General features: G+C 63.1%; 1 protein-coding gene across 4 annotated transcripts; it reads left to right on the top strand.

The window, feature by feature from the left end:
• Positions 1 to 2498: 2498 nt before the first annotated feature.
• On the top strand, positions 2499 to 11411 carry KCNJ9 (potassium inwardly rectifying channel subfamily J member 9). Of its 4 annotated transcripts, none has more exons than XR_009253917.1 (5): positions 2499 to 2669; positions 3732 to 3823; positions 5084 to 5949; positions 8598 to 10474; positions 11231 to 11411. XR_009253917.1 is itself a non-coding variant. In XM_058700242.1 (3 exons), the coding sequence occupies exons 2-3, from the start codon at positions 5103 to 5105 to the stop codon at positions 8927 to 8929; spliced, it is 1179 nt and encodes a 392-aa protein (XP_058556225.1). In that variant the 5' UTR covers positions 2499 to 2669; positions 5084 to 5102; the 3' UTR covers positions 8930 to 10487. The 4 variants fall into 4 exon arrangements, 1 of the variants encoding a protein (XP_058556225.1); XR_009253916.1 differs by having other exon boundaries at positions 3619 to 3823; XR_009253915.1 differs by lacking the exon at positions 3732 to 3823.
• Positions 11412 to 12184: the final 773 nt, after the last annotated feature.

Below are 12184 nucleotides of genomic sequence, written 5' to 3'. Positions count from 1 at the left end.
TCCTGTTTTCCCATCATACTTCCTCTCCCGCCTCCAAGATTTTACCCGAGAAGTCTCATGATCTCGTTCAAGGAAACCTTCCCAGACTGGTTGGTCCCAGGGCTCCCACATACAGCTGTACAGGCTGTGGACTGCACAAAGGCACTCACTGAGGGGGCAAGCTGAGAACTGAACGGCATTTGGCTTGCCAATCCTTGCACCCTAACTCAGAGCTGTATCTACTAGAAGGATTCCCCTTTTTATTTTTATTTTTGCCCCAAAGTACCACTTAACTCTCCAAGCCACATGCCATAAGGAATGCACCTGCCCAGAGCGGGCTCCTTTTTCTACCTTGAAACGAGGTTCTTTAGGGACCACCTACGTGGCCCCGGCCGTGCCCCTCCCGCCCTCCACATTCTCAAGTTCCAAACCCAGTCTCCCACCATCACCACTGTACTGACATGTTTTCCCAACTCCTCGTAAAGTTGCTTTCCCTGTCGGGATACCAGAAAGCTGGGATCTTGCACCCTGGAACCTAAGAAAACTTGATTCCCTCCCTCTGCTCCAGCTCAATGGGAAACAAGGGATTGAAGTTAGAGACCAGGTGAAGTCCAGGCCCTGCACTGGGGAGAGGGGGGAGGCACCTCAGGAGCTGGGTGGTGGTCAGCGGGACTGAGGCAGGGGGCTGGCTGACATCCCCCGGATGGGCCTGCCAGCCCTGTGACGCCCCGCCCCCGCCCCCCCCCCTCAGGAAATGGGGCCAGTTCTATGCAAATGCTCTCTTGCCCAGGGGTCCGGTTTCCTCCCTCTGAGCTCCTGGCACAGCAGAACCAACGTGAGCAGCTGCTTGGCAGGACAGAGAAGGGCAGGCTAGCAGTCCCAAGGCTCAGGTGACAGGGCCGGGCCCAGGAGACGGGGATGTTGACTGGGGCTTTAACAGCCCTCCTGATGCCAATCTCGGGCTGAAAACTCGGTATTTCCACTTGGAACAAGAAACGTGGGCAGGAGGGCTGGGGAGAGGAGGGCGGTGTACCCGCAGCGCCCCCTGCAGGCCTCACTGGGTGGCACGAAAACAGAGGAAGGCGGCGCAGGGTGGGGGTATCAGGAGATGCCCCGGATGAGGGTAACAAGGAGAAGAGACGTAGCCAGCATCTGCGGAGCATTTACAAGGTTCCAGGCGCTGCCTCATGACAACCCCCAAAAGGAGGATAATCTCTTGGAGATGGATAATTCTCATTTCTCAGGTGAAGAACGCGATCAGAGAGGTCAAGTGACTTGCTCGAAGTCACCCAGCTAGCAGTGGACAGAGCCGGGACTTGAACCCGGGACACTGCCTCCCGAGATTATACTACTCAGTCACCACCTTTTCCACCTCCCCAGATCATTCCAGCAACTTCTAAGCCTCCAGTGTCCGTTTCTACATCTTCCCGGCCCCGCAGTGAGGAGGGGACACACGTGGAGGACTGTGGCTGCTCTCTCTGCCTCTCTTGGCAACTCTCTTCCCTTTTCTGCTTTAGTGTCTCGTCCCTAAACGGAGAACACCATACCCCTCTCGGAGGGTGTCTCCCGGGGTCTTTAGAGGAGGTGTGCGGCCAGCTCATAGCTGGCGCTCAAGGAATTGTCGGTAGTGATATTCGCATTCCGTGTCTGCCTGTCTTTCTCCCCCACTGGACCACGTGCTCCCCGTGGGCAGCGACTAAGTGTCACTTCTGTAACCACCCCCACCTAGCACTGTGCCCAGCACCCGGGCTCTGCGGAAGTTGGTCGCACGGAGAGTTTTAAGCCCTCACCTAGGCTTTTCTCTCCGTTGGATGTTTGCGTTGTTTCCAGACTTTTCGCTAGTAGCAAAATACACTTTTAAAGCCCTTCTATCTGGGTTGCCTCGTGTGATCCGCACACCCCGTGAAGCAGGTTCAAAGGGGAGGTTTGTCCGCGTCCGTACCCTGTGAAAAGTGGATCGCTGGTGGTTCGAGGAAGGAAGCAACTCCTTGGGTCACGCCATAAACCAGTGACAAAGATTAGAGCCCCCTGACCCCGCCTCCCTTCCTTGGGTGGACCTCTTTTCTCTCTAGCGATCTCCTCCTGGATCGGGATGGCCTCTCCGAAAGGGGGCGACATGATGGTGCCTGCCTGAGGGTCATGCCTGCACCCAGAGACCCCTGCTGGAGGTGATGAGATGCCAGCCAGCTCCCGGGGGTGGGGGTGGGGGGCTCGAATCCCCAGGAGATCAAACGCCTTATTCCCAAACACGCCAGGGCCCGTATTTTCGCAGAGCAAGAAGCTTCTCGGGGAGCGTGCCAGCTTTTTCCTCTTCTCTCTTTTTTTTTTCCTGAGGGGGTGAGGAGGCGAGCTCTGAGTTGTCCAGGAGGAGGGACTCGGGCTAAAAATAGCTATGGCGTGTGGCTCAGCCTCTAGTGGTACCCAGGACTGGGGAGGGGAGGGGGATGCTCTAGAGCTGTCGCCAGACTGGTTGCTGTGGAAACAGGAGAGGAGCAGGGGAGCCTGGGAAGTGAGGATGACACGGATGGCCAGCCCTGGTCGGAGCTGCCGCTACGTTTAGGAGGAACAGCAGGAACAGCGGTGTCCTGTGGCTCCCACCCTCCAGGGGGGCCGGGGAAGGGGTGGTGTCAGGGGCATGGACGCTACCCCCCAGGGGTCTCTGCTGCCGGCTACTCTCCTCTCCACGCGCTGTGAGTTGAGTTGCGGGGGACTGGGGTTTGGGCCCCTAAATCCAAGGCAAGCGGGGGCTTGGGAACAGCTCGTTCCTGAGGGAGCTTGCGCCAGAGCCCCTTCCAAAAAATAACCCCCCCCCCCCTGCTGGCCGGCACGCCGCAGGGGGAGAAAGGGAGATCCAGGAAAATGTGGCACTGGGGTCTTCTGGAAAGGGGTCACGGCACGCACAAGAAATAAGGAGTAAGCTGGAGGAACAGGAGTCTCTGGAGGGAAGGTGCAGAAATCAAGTCTATTTCACACCTTTACTTCCCCACTGAGAAATATGCAGCCTCCGCTCAGGAAGACAGGCGAGGGGACACAAAGTAAGGCTCGCCTAGATCCCTGGGGCGGTGGAAAGCAAGAGAATTCTGGGGGTGATCAGGCCCTGGGGTTCCTGCCCACCCCTGTGCAGAGAGATCTGCCTAAGCAGGCAGATGGGGGCTCAGATGACCTAAGACCCCGAGAGAACATCTGGAAGCCTCCCTGGGGCTGACGCTAGGAAAAGTGGGAACCAGGTACTTTTTTGCATGACTTGGGGTCTCTGAGCCAGTCAGTGCTTAGAGAGAACTTCCAGCGGGCATCCCTGGCTGCAAGGAGGGAAAGGGAAGCCCATTGTGGGGGGAGGGAAAGACCCTGATCTGCACTGGACCCTGTGTCCCCTGACTCCTCTTGGAAAATCAATGTGGGGGAGGTGTCCCTAAGTTCCAAGGCATCTTTTTTTATTTTTCCTCCTGCCCTCTACCCCAAACACACACACACACACACACACACACACACACACGCACACACACTCCAGCCGAACACCTCATTCCAGAACTTAAATTCTGGAGCGCCGGGATTGGAGTTGTATATCCGAGCAGTCTCTCCCCGGGGCCTTGGTCAAACATCCAGGCCATCTGTGATCCTTGTCGCCTTCCTCCCGTCCAGCCGCCCCTCCCCCATCCCAGCCAACCCAGGTTTCCCTGGAGTGGGCGGAGAGAACGAGTCCCAGGAAGAAGGTTGAACAGGACCACGTCCTTCTTCTAAAGCTTTCCTTGCAGGGGTCTGGGGCCGGGGGAGGGGCTCTGGACCTCTCTCTCAGCACACCGCAGCCCACATTGCTCCTGGGGGGAAGAATCTGAAGCGAAATCAGGTGGGCTTCCCTTGGAATGTGAGCTCTGGGCCATATGGTGGGGGGGCTGTGCTTAGGGTAGCCAGTGGGAGGCTGCCGCCAAAGAACGGGAGGGAGCGGGGAGGTAAATGTGGGTGCTTAGTGCTGCACTGGATGCGGCTGAACAGGGCTCGAGGGGGGACGGGGACTAGAGGGGTATACAAGCCTAACTCCTCGTGAACTTTGTGCTTCCTCTACCCCGGCGGTCCGTGTTGACCTCATACCCTGCAGCCCTGCTGCCCCTTTTCAGGCCGTCCCCACGGTGGAACGAACCCGGGGGACGTGGGGCTGACACCCATCAGCGATGAGCGGGCTCAGTCCTCCGGGAGGACTGCCGGTGGGAACGTCCTAACGTGGGAACGTTCAGCCCCTGCCCCCTGGAGATGCTGCCCTGACCTTCCGCCCCTTCCATGTCTTCTCGGGCAGCAGCGGGGGGTGGGGGTGGGGGGAAGACGACAGATGTGGGAGGGGGCGGAGCGAGCGAGGGGCGCGGGGGCCAAGGAGGAGGGCTGCGTGCGGGGTTGGGAGGGGGGGCGGTGAACTTGGGACGGGACGGTGGGGGTGGAGGGCACGGGGCCCGCGCAGTCTGGGGCGCGCGCGGAGAGGGGGGGGGGGTAGGGAGGACGGTCCTCGGGGCCGGGGTCCTTGCCCGGTGGGGGGGAAAGGGCAGTGGGCCGGCTTAGGGTGTGAGGCAGCCCCCACCGCGCCCCAGGGTGGGGGCCGCGGGGCGCCCCGGGTTGGGGGCGGGGCTGGGGCTGGGGGCGGGGCTGGGGCTGGGGGCGGGGCTGGGGCTGTGTCTGAGGGTGGGTCTGGGGGCGGGGCGGGGCGGGGCCGCGGGGCGCCCCGGGCTGGGGGCGGGGCGGGGCTGGGGCTGTGTCTGAGGGTGGGTCTGGGGGCGGGGCGGGGGCCGCGGGGCGCCCCGGGCTGGGGGCGGGGCTGGGGCTAGGGGCGGGGCTGGGGCTGTGTCTGAGGGTGGGTCTGGGGGCGGGGCGGGGCAGGGGCCGCCCCGGGCTGGGGGCGGGGCTGGGGCTGTGTCTGAGGGTGGGTCTGGGGGCGGGGCGGGGGCCGCGGGGCGCCCCGGGCTGGGGGCGGGGCGGGGGCTGGGGGCGGGGCTGGGGCTGTGTCTGAGGGTGGGTCTGGGGGCGGGGCGCCCCGGGCTGGGGGCGGGGCTGGGGCGGGGCCGGGGCCGCGCCCCCTAGAGCCGGCCGGCGGGGGCTGAGGCTCGGCGCTCCCGTCCCGCAGGCCCCCTGCGGCCGCCGCCATGGCGCGGGCCGGCGCCCCCCGCTCCCCGGGCCCCGAGCCGCCGCGCCGCCGCGGCCGCCAGCGCTACGTGGAGAAGGACGGCAGGTGCAACGTGCAGCAGGGCAACGTGCGCGAGCCGGGCCGCTACCTGACCGACCTGTTCACCACGCTGGCCGACCTGCAGTGGCGCCTCAGCCTGCTCTTCTTCGTGCTCGCCTACGCGCTCACCTGGCTCTTCTTCGGCGCCATCTGGTGGCTGGTGGCCTACGGCCGCGGCGACCTGGAGCACCTGGGCGACGCGGCGTGGACGCCGTGCGTCAACAACCTCAACGGCTTCGTGGCCGCCTTCCTGTTCTCCATCGAGACGGAGACCACCATCGGCTACGGGCACCGCGTCATCACCGACCAGTGCCCCGAGGGCATCGCGCTGCTGCTGCTGCAGGCCATCCTGGGCTCCATGGTGAACGCCTTCATGGTGGGCTGCATGTTCGTCAAGATCTCGCAGCCCAACAAGCGCGCCGCCACGCTCGTCTTCTCGTCGCACGCCGTGGTGTCGCTGCGCGACGGGCGCCTGTGCCTCATGTTCCGCGTGGGCGACCTGCGCTCGTCGCACATCGTCGAGGCCTCCATCCGCGCCAAGCTCATCCGCTCGCGCCAGACGCTGGAGGGCGAGTTCATCCCGCTGCACCAGACCGACCTGAGCGTGGGCTTCGACACGGGCGACGACCGCCTCTTCCTCGTGTCGCCGCTCGTCATCAGCCACGAGATCGACGCTGCCAGCCCCTTCTGGGAGGCGTCGCGCCGCGCCCTGGAGAGGGACGACTTCGAGATCGTCGTCATCCTCGAGGGCATGGTGGAGGCCACCGGTGCGCGGGCGCGGGGGGGGGGGGCGGGGGGGCCGGGGAGGGACCGGGGGTGGTGCGGGGGCGGGCCGGACGGAGGGCCGGCCCCCCTTCCCCCCCCCCCCCCGCCGGGGGGCCGCGAGGTCGGGGTCACCGGGAGCGGGGTGGGGGTGGGGGCACGGTCGCGGAGCTCACACTTGCCGCGTGGCCCGCGCGGCCCCGAGGTCCTCTGGTCCCGGCGACGCTCCTGACCCCGGGAGGGCCCGTTCTCTTTACCGTGCCCATTTTTCAGACGGGACATTGCCCGGCGAGGAGAGGTTGAGACGGGTGTCCATAGTCGCGGGTGTAATAAGCGGATAGGGCAGGGGTAGCCCGGCTCCGGGGTTTGGTGGTCCAGAGTTGGAAGGTGGAAGAAGGGGTACCTTCAGGGCTTTTTCCATCGCTGAGAGGGTCCGGGCCCCTGAACTTGGTGGCCAGGGCCTTCCATGGCTTGAGCTATTCCTGGGCTGGAGCTTAGGAACAGGCTGACAGCTGGGCTCACTTCCGCCTCAGCTTCCCCAGCCAGCCGAGGACTCTCCTTGGTTCCACGGACCAAGGAACTAGGTGATCTTAGCATTGCTAGCCCCTTTCCAGAAGGAGCTGTCAACACCCCCTGCCTGGGTGATGTCCGGACCTTCGACTCAGGCCTACATAGTGAAGGGTTTGGGAGCAGGTAGGAAGAGGCCAGCGCAGGGGCGCAGATGAGGTCCTTCCAGGCCTCAGATCTGGAAGCCGGAGGAGGATACGAAAGCCGCAGAAGGCTGCGGGGTATGGCCTGCGCGGTGGCCTCTGCTGGCTTCCCAGGCTGGTGCCCTCAAACCCCTTTCCTGGCCCTTCCTGCCAAGCCTCTATTGCACCACCCTCCGCCCCCGTGCGCCCCATGGCTTCCTCACCGCCCCCCCCCCCTCCCACCATGCTTGTCCTAGCCCTTGCCCCTTCCCCTCCTCACCCCGGTCCCATTCCTTGCTGTCCAGCCACTTGTCACTCGCCTGCCGGGCCCTGAGCAACAGCCCTAAGGAGAGAGGTCCCTGCTGCGCCCTCCCTCCCTCACAGCCGCTCTCCCCCCAGGGTCCCTTCTGCCTCTTCTTCCCCTCCCCCACTGGACACTTCCTATTCCAGCCTTGGCCAGAGGAGTCAGAATGCCAGTGTCCCCAAGGTGTCTCAGGGCAGTGCTCGCAATGTGGAGAGCCGGTCCCTGGCTAGCTAACGCTCCGTCTCCCGTTCCCCCTTGTCCTGAGGTGGACAGGAGCTGGGGGAGAGACCCTAGGGGAGGGTCGCCTGCCCTGGTGGGTGTGCCAACCCTCCAGGGAAGACGGGACACAGCCCCAGGGCGAGCAGGACTGGGGAGGGTGGCCTGGAGGAGATCGGGAGGGGAGCTCGTCCGACGTTTCTAGAGAGACAGAGCTGGAGAGGACGGTAATATTTTGGGTGAGAGAGTCAGGATTCAAAACGCTTTTAAAAAGCCAAGTAAAATGAGCCAAAGCCCAACGAGATGACATTTAAAAGGAATAAATATAAAATTCTACATTTAGGCTTTAAAAAAATCACTTATGTAAGCACCGCATTGAAGAGCTGGGGCGAAAAAAGAACCGGGGGTTTCAGTTGGCCACAGGCTTAATGTTGCAGCAGTGTGATCCAGCTTCCAAAAACGCTTATGTAACGTAGTCTTGGGCCCTATTAGCGAAAGCCTCATGGCCGGGAGAGAGGTGGTGAGCCCTCTCCAGGCGTGGCGCGGGCCACAGCCGGACACGTATCACGCTCAAAGTGCCGAAAGGGGTCCCCTCGGCCATTCAGGTTTGCAATCAAGACGGCAAAATCGGGGGGAGCCAGGTCGCATGAGGAAGGATGGAGGGAGCCAGGGACGTGCAGCCTGAAGAAAAGACGCGATGGGCCCCGAGGCTCCTGTTTTCAGATACTTGAAGAGGTGTGAAATGGCCTGCGGCAGAGTTTAGCTCTTTTTTTTTTTTTAATTAATTAATTAATTTATTTATTTTTGGGACAGAGAGAGACAGAGCATGAACGGGGGAGGGGCAGAGAGAGAGGGAGACACAGAATCGGAAACAGGCTCCAGGCTCCAGGCTCCGAGCCATCGGCCCAGAGCCCGACGCGGGGCTCGAACTCACGGACCGCGAGATCGTGACCTGAGCCGAAGTCGGCCGCTCAACCGACTGCGCCACCCAGGCGCCCCAGAGTTTAGCTCTTATTAGAAACAACCTGTTGGGGGCGTCAACGCTTGTGAGGCGGTGAGCGCCCCATCCCCGGTAGTGGGAAGTAGAAGCTCGAGGCCCGTCGTCGGGCTCCGGTGGGACGGCCTGTGTGCAGAGGGAAGTTGGATAGATGGCCCCCAAGGTCAGTTTCAAGGTTAAGCTTCTCTGATGGGGCCCCTCCCGCAGGGAGGAGGGGAGAGCGTGGGCTGGGGGGTCCAGAGAGCGAGGGCGGATGCAGAAGAGGGGGAGCTGGGCGGGTACAGGGGTGGAGAAGGGGGAGAAGATGGGCTGGGCCAAAGGGGGTGGGGAGGGACAGAGAGAAGAGTGTGGAATAGGGTCGTGGAATGAGAGGCAGGAGAGGGAAGCCTGGGGCTGGGATCCCCGCCCCTCCCCCACCCCGGCCACGACGCGCGTCCCTCCCCGCAGGAATGACGTGCCAAGCTCGGAGCTCCTACCTGGTGGACGAGGTGCTGTGGGGCCACCGGTTCACGTCAGTGCTCACGCTGGAGGACGGCTTCTACGAGGTGGACTACGCCAGCTTCCACCAGACCTTCGAGGTGCCCACACCGTCGTGCAGCGCCCGGGAGCTGGCCGAGGCCGCCGCCCGCCTAGACGCCCATCTTTACTGGTCCGTCCCCAGCCGGCTGGATGAGAAGGTGGAGGAGGAGGGGGCCGGGGAGGGCGCGGGCGGAGGGGCTGGCGCGGACAAGGAGCAGAACGGCTGCCTGCCGCCCCCGGAGAGCGAGTCCAAGGTGTGACCAGTTTTCCTCCAGACCCCTGTGGCAGGGCCAGACACCGGTACCTGGGAGCTGGATGGCGCGGGCGGAGGAGGAGGCAGGCAAGGCCCCCCCCCCAGGGGACGCGCTGAGGCCGGAGAGCCCCCTCAGAATGGCAAGCCCAGAATCCAGCGGACGGCGCGGGGCCTGGTTTCGGGAGGACGGACGGTGGGGACGGGTAACGTGCCAGCCTGTCTGTGTTCGGCCCTCACGTCTGTTCACGGGTGGACGGATGGGCAGAAGGATGGATCTATGCGGGGCTGGATGGGGAGACGGGAGCAGACGGACGGACGCTGGCGGGGAGGTAGACGGACAGACGCAGGTGGCGGGCCCGGGGCCGCTGCTCGGCCCTAGGGCATCTCTGTGCGAATTCTGGAAAGGCGCCCTTTCCCTCCGGAACCGATGCCGTCCCGAACCAGAGGGCACGGCTTGGGGAGCGGAGTGCGGGCTGGGTTTTAGTCCCCACTCACCTCCCCGGCCAGCCTCCCCGTGCTGCGGCCCACCTGTCTCGCTGGACACGGTGGCCCGAGCTGACCCCGAGGAGAGAACGCAGGGCCGACGGAGGTGGGCCGGGCCGAGGGTGCCCGCCCCGCCCCCACCACTGTGACCGGAGCAGGAGGGCCGAAGGCTGCGGGGGTGGCTCGGCCGGGTGTGAGTGACCTTGCCCCCACGTGCAGGGAGACAGGGCCCGGGGAAGGAGGAGCAGGGACGGCTATTTTCTGACAGCGGGACGAGATCTCATAAATAGCACTGCAGCGGCAGGAGAGGAAGAGGGACGCTCCGGGGAAGAAGAAGGGCCAGGAGAGGTCTAGAAAGTGAGTTCGCTCGAGCTAGGGTACAGGGGCCCGTGGGAAAGCGGAGTTTGTCCTGGGGCACGGCGACCCGGGCGCCACTGGCGGGGTTCACCGGGTGCACGTTGGGTACAGGGCACTGACCCAGCACAGGCGGGGCGGGCGTTCGGAGACCTGGTTCCCGTCCTCGGGACACGGTGTCCCTGAGGCAACCGCACCAGGTGTGGCTCAAATGGAACCCGACCGTCTCTCGGAGCAGAGGGCGGGAGGGTTCGGTGATCGGAAAGCTGGGGACTGAGTAAGGCCCAGAGAACGACAGAGAACGAGTAAGCCAGCACTTGCCAACTGGCGTGTCCGTCAGAGTCGCCTGCAGACCTTGTGGAAACGCAGACGGCTGGGCCCCGCTCCCGGAGTTTCGGCCTCGACAGGTGTGGGGTAGAGACCAAAAACTTGCATTTCTAGCAAGTTCCCAGGTCATGCCGATGCTGCTGGTATGGGGGCCGCACTTTGAGAACCACTGCTCTACGTAGACTTGGAAGTCACGTCAGGAGGTAGGGCATTTGAGCTGAGGAGGAGCTGAAGGGGAATTGTGGAGAAGCTGAGGGGGAGCCGAGAAGAAACTGAGGGGAAGCTGAAGGGGAAGCTAAGGAGCAGCTGAGGAGTAGCTGAGGGTAGCTAAGGAATAGCTGAGGAGAAGCTGAAGGGAAGCTGAGGAGTAGCTGAGCAAAAGCTGAGAGTAGCTAAGGAATAGGTGAAGAGAAGCTGAAGAGCAGCTGAGGGGAAGCTAAGGAATAGCTGAGCAGAAGCTGAGGAGAAGCTGAGGGGAAGCTGAGGAGTAGCTGAGCTGAGGAGAAGCTGAGGGGAAGCTGAGGAGTAGCTGAGATGAGCAGGAGTAGCTGAGCTGAGGGGAAGCTGAGTAGCTGAGGGTACCTAAGGAGTGCTGAGGAGAAGCTGAGGGGAAGCTGAGCTGAGGAGAAGCTGAGGAGCAGCTGAGGGCAGCTAAGGAATAGCTGAGCAGAAGCTGAGGAAAGCTGAGGAATAGCTGAAGAGTAGCTGAGCTGAGGAGCTGAGGGAAGCGGAGAAGTAGCTGAGCTGAGGGGAAGCTGAGCTGAGAGGAAGCTGAAGAGTAGCTGAGCTGAGGCGAAGCTGAGCGGAACCTGAGGGGAAGCTGAGGAGTAGCTGAGCTGAGGAGGAGTATCTAAGCTGAGGAGTAGCTGAGCTGAGGGGAAGCTGAGCTGAGAGGAAGCTGAAGAGTAGTTGAGATGAGGAGGAGTAGCTGAGCTGAGGCAAAGCTGAGCGGAACCTGAGGGGAAGCTTGAGGAGTAGCTGAGCTGAGGAGGAGTAGCTGAGCTGAGGAGTAGCTGAGCTGAGGAGCTGAGGGAAGCAGAGGAGTAGCTGAGCTGAGGGGAAGCTGAGCTGAGGGGAAGCTGAGCGGAGTAGCTGAGCTGAGGAGGAGTAGCTGAGCTGAGGAGTAGCTGAGGAAAAACTGAAGATCGCAGCAGGAGGAGACTGAATACAAAGGGCGGGCTATCATGACTGGGAAAAGGGACCCTGAAATGCAGGCTGACAAGTTTAACCCCGGGCCCGGGAACTCACCTCTCAGTAGAAACGCCGCAGCGATAAGCTGGAGATGGCGTTTGGGGAAGACGAAGCCGTCAGGAGTCCCGGGGGCGGCGGGGGGGGTGGGGGGTGGGGAGGGGGGTGCTGGGGGGAAAGGGCATCAGTGGCCCAAGACTGAATCCCCTGTAGGACTGACTTAAGAGGCAGGATGAACGTGGGTGACCGTTGGAGGGAGAAGCGAGAAGGTCAGACAGCGGATGTGTCTGTGGCCTGTTGTCCACCCAGCTGGGCCAGCCGCCCCCGGAAACGCTGTTCCCATCCCACCTCCACCCCCTGCCTGGCGTCATCCGAGTCGCCGGGGGGCAGCCCAGCAGGATGGCGAGGGGAGAGCAGGGGCAGCTTGGGACAGGGTGGAGGTGGAGGGGACCTGAGGCTGGCCTCCTGGGAGAGGAGTGTTTGTCCAGGCAAGCGTGTGCTCCCACGACACCGGTCCGGCGGTGACCTCCACCCCTTGGTCCTGGCCACACCCTGCTCCTGTCCTTTAATAAAAGACTGAACCCCTCAGAGGAAAGCACCCCAGTCTGTTCCATTCCAGGCTGGGAAGCAGGATCCCGTGGGCCCCTGTGCCTCCGGAAAGCCGGGAAGGGGGTCGGAGGGAGCTGCCGGTGTGGGTCCGCTCAGAGAAACGTCTGCCTCACGTCACAGGGCCACCTGGGTCACCACGGGTCAAGGATGAGGTCCCTGAGCCCTGGCCTCGGCTGTCCCCTCAAGAACAAAGGTTGGGGTGTGGGATAGGGTCGCTGGGTTTAATTGGGGGAAACGGAGGGGGGGGTCTGGACCGGAGGGGCGGGCCCTTTGTATCCAGGCCACTCGGTGACCGCTCAGG

Source organism: Neofelis nebulosa, chromosome 15 (assembly GCF_028018385.1).
Source record: "Neofelis nebulosa isolate mNeoNeb1 chromosome 15, mNeoNeb1.pri, whole genome shotgun sequence".
Lineage (NCBI taxonomy): Eukaryota > Metazoa > Chordata > Mammalia > Carnivora > Felidae > Neofelis > Neofelis nebulosa.
The sequence above is the reverse complement of the archived record's forward strand: the minus strand, read 5'-3'. Positions and strand labels throughout refer to the sequence as shown.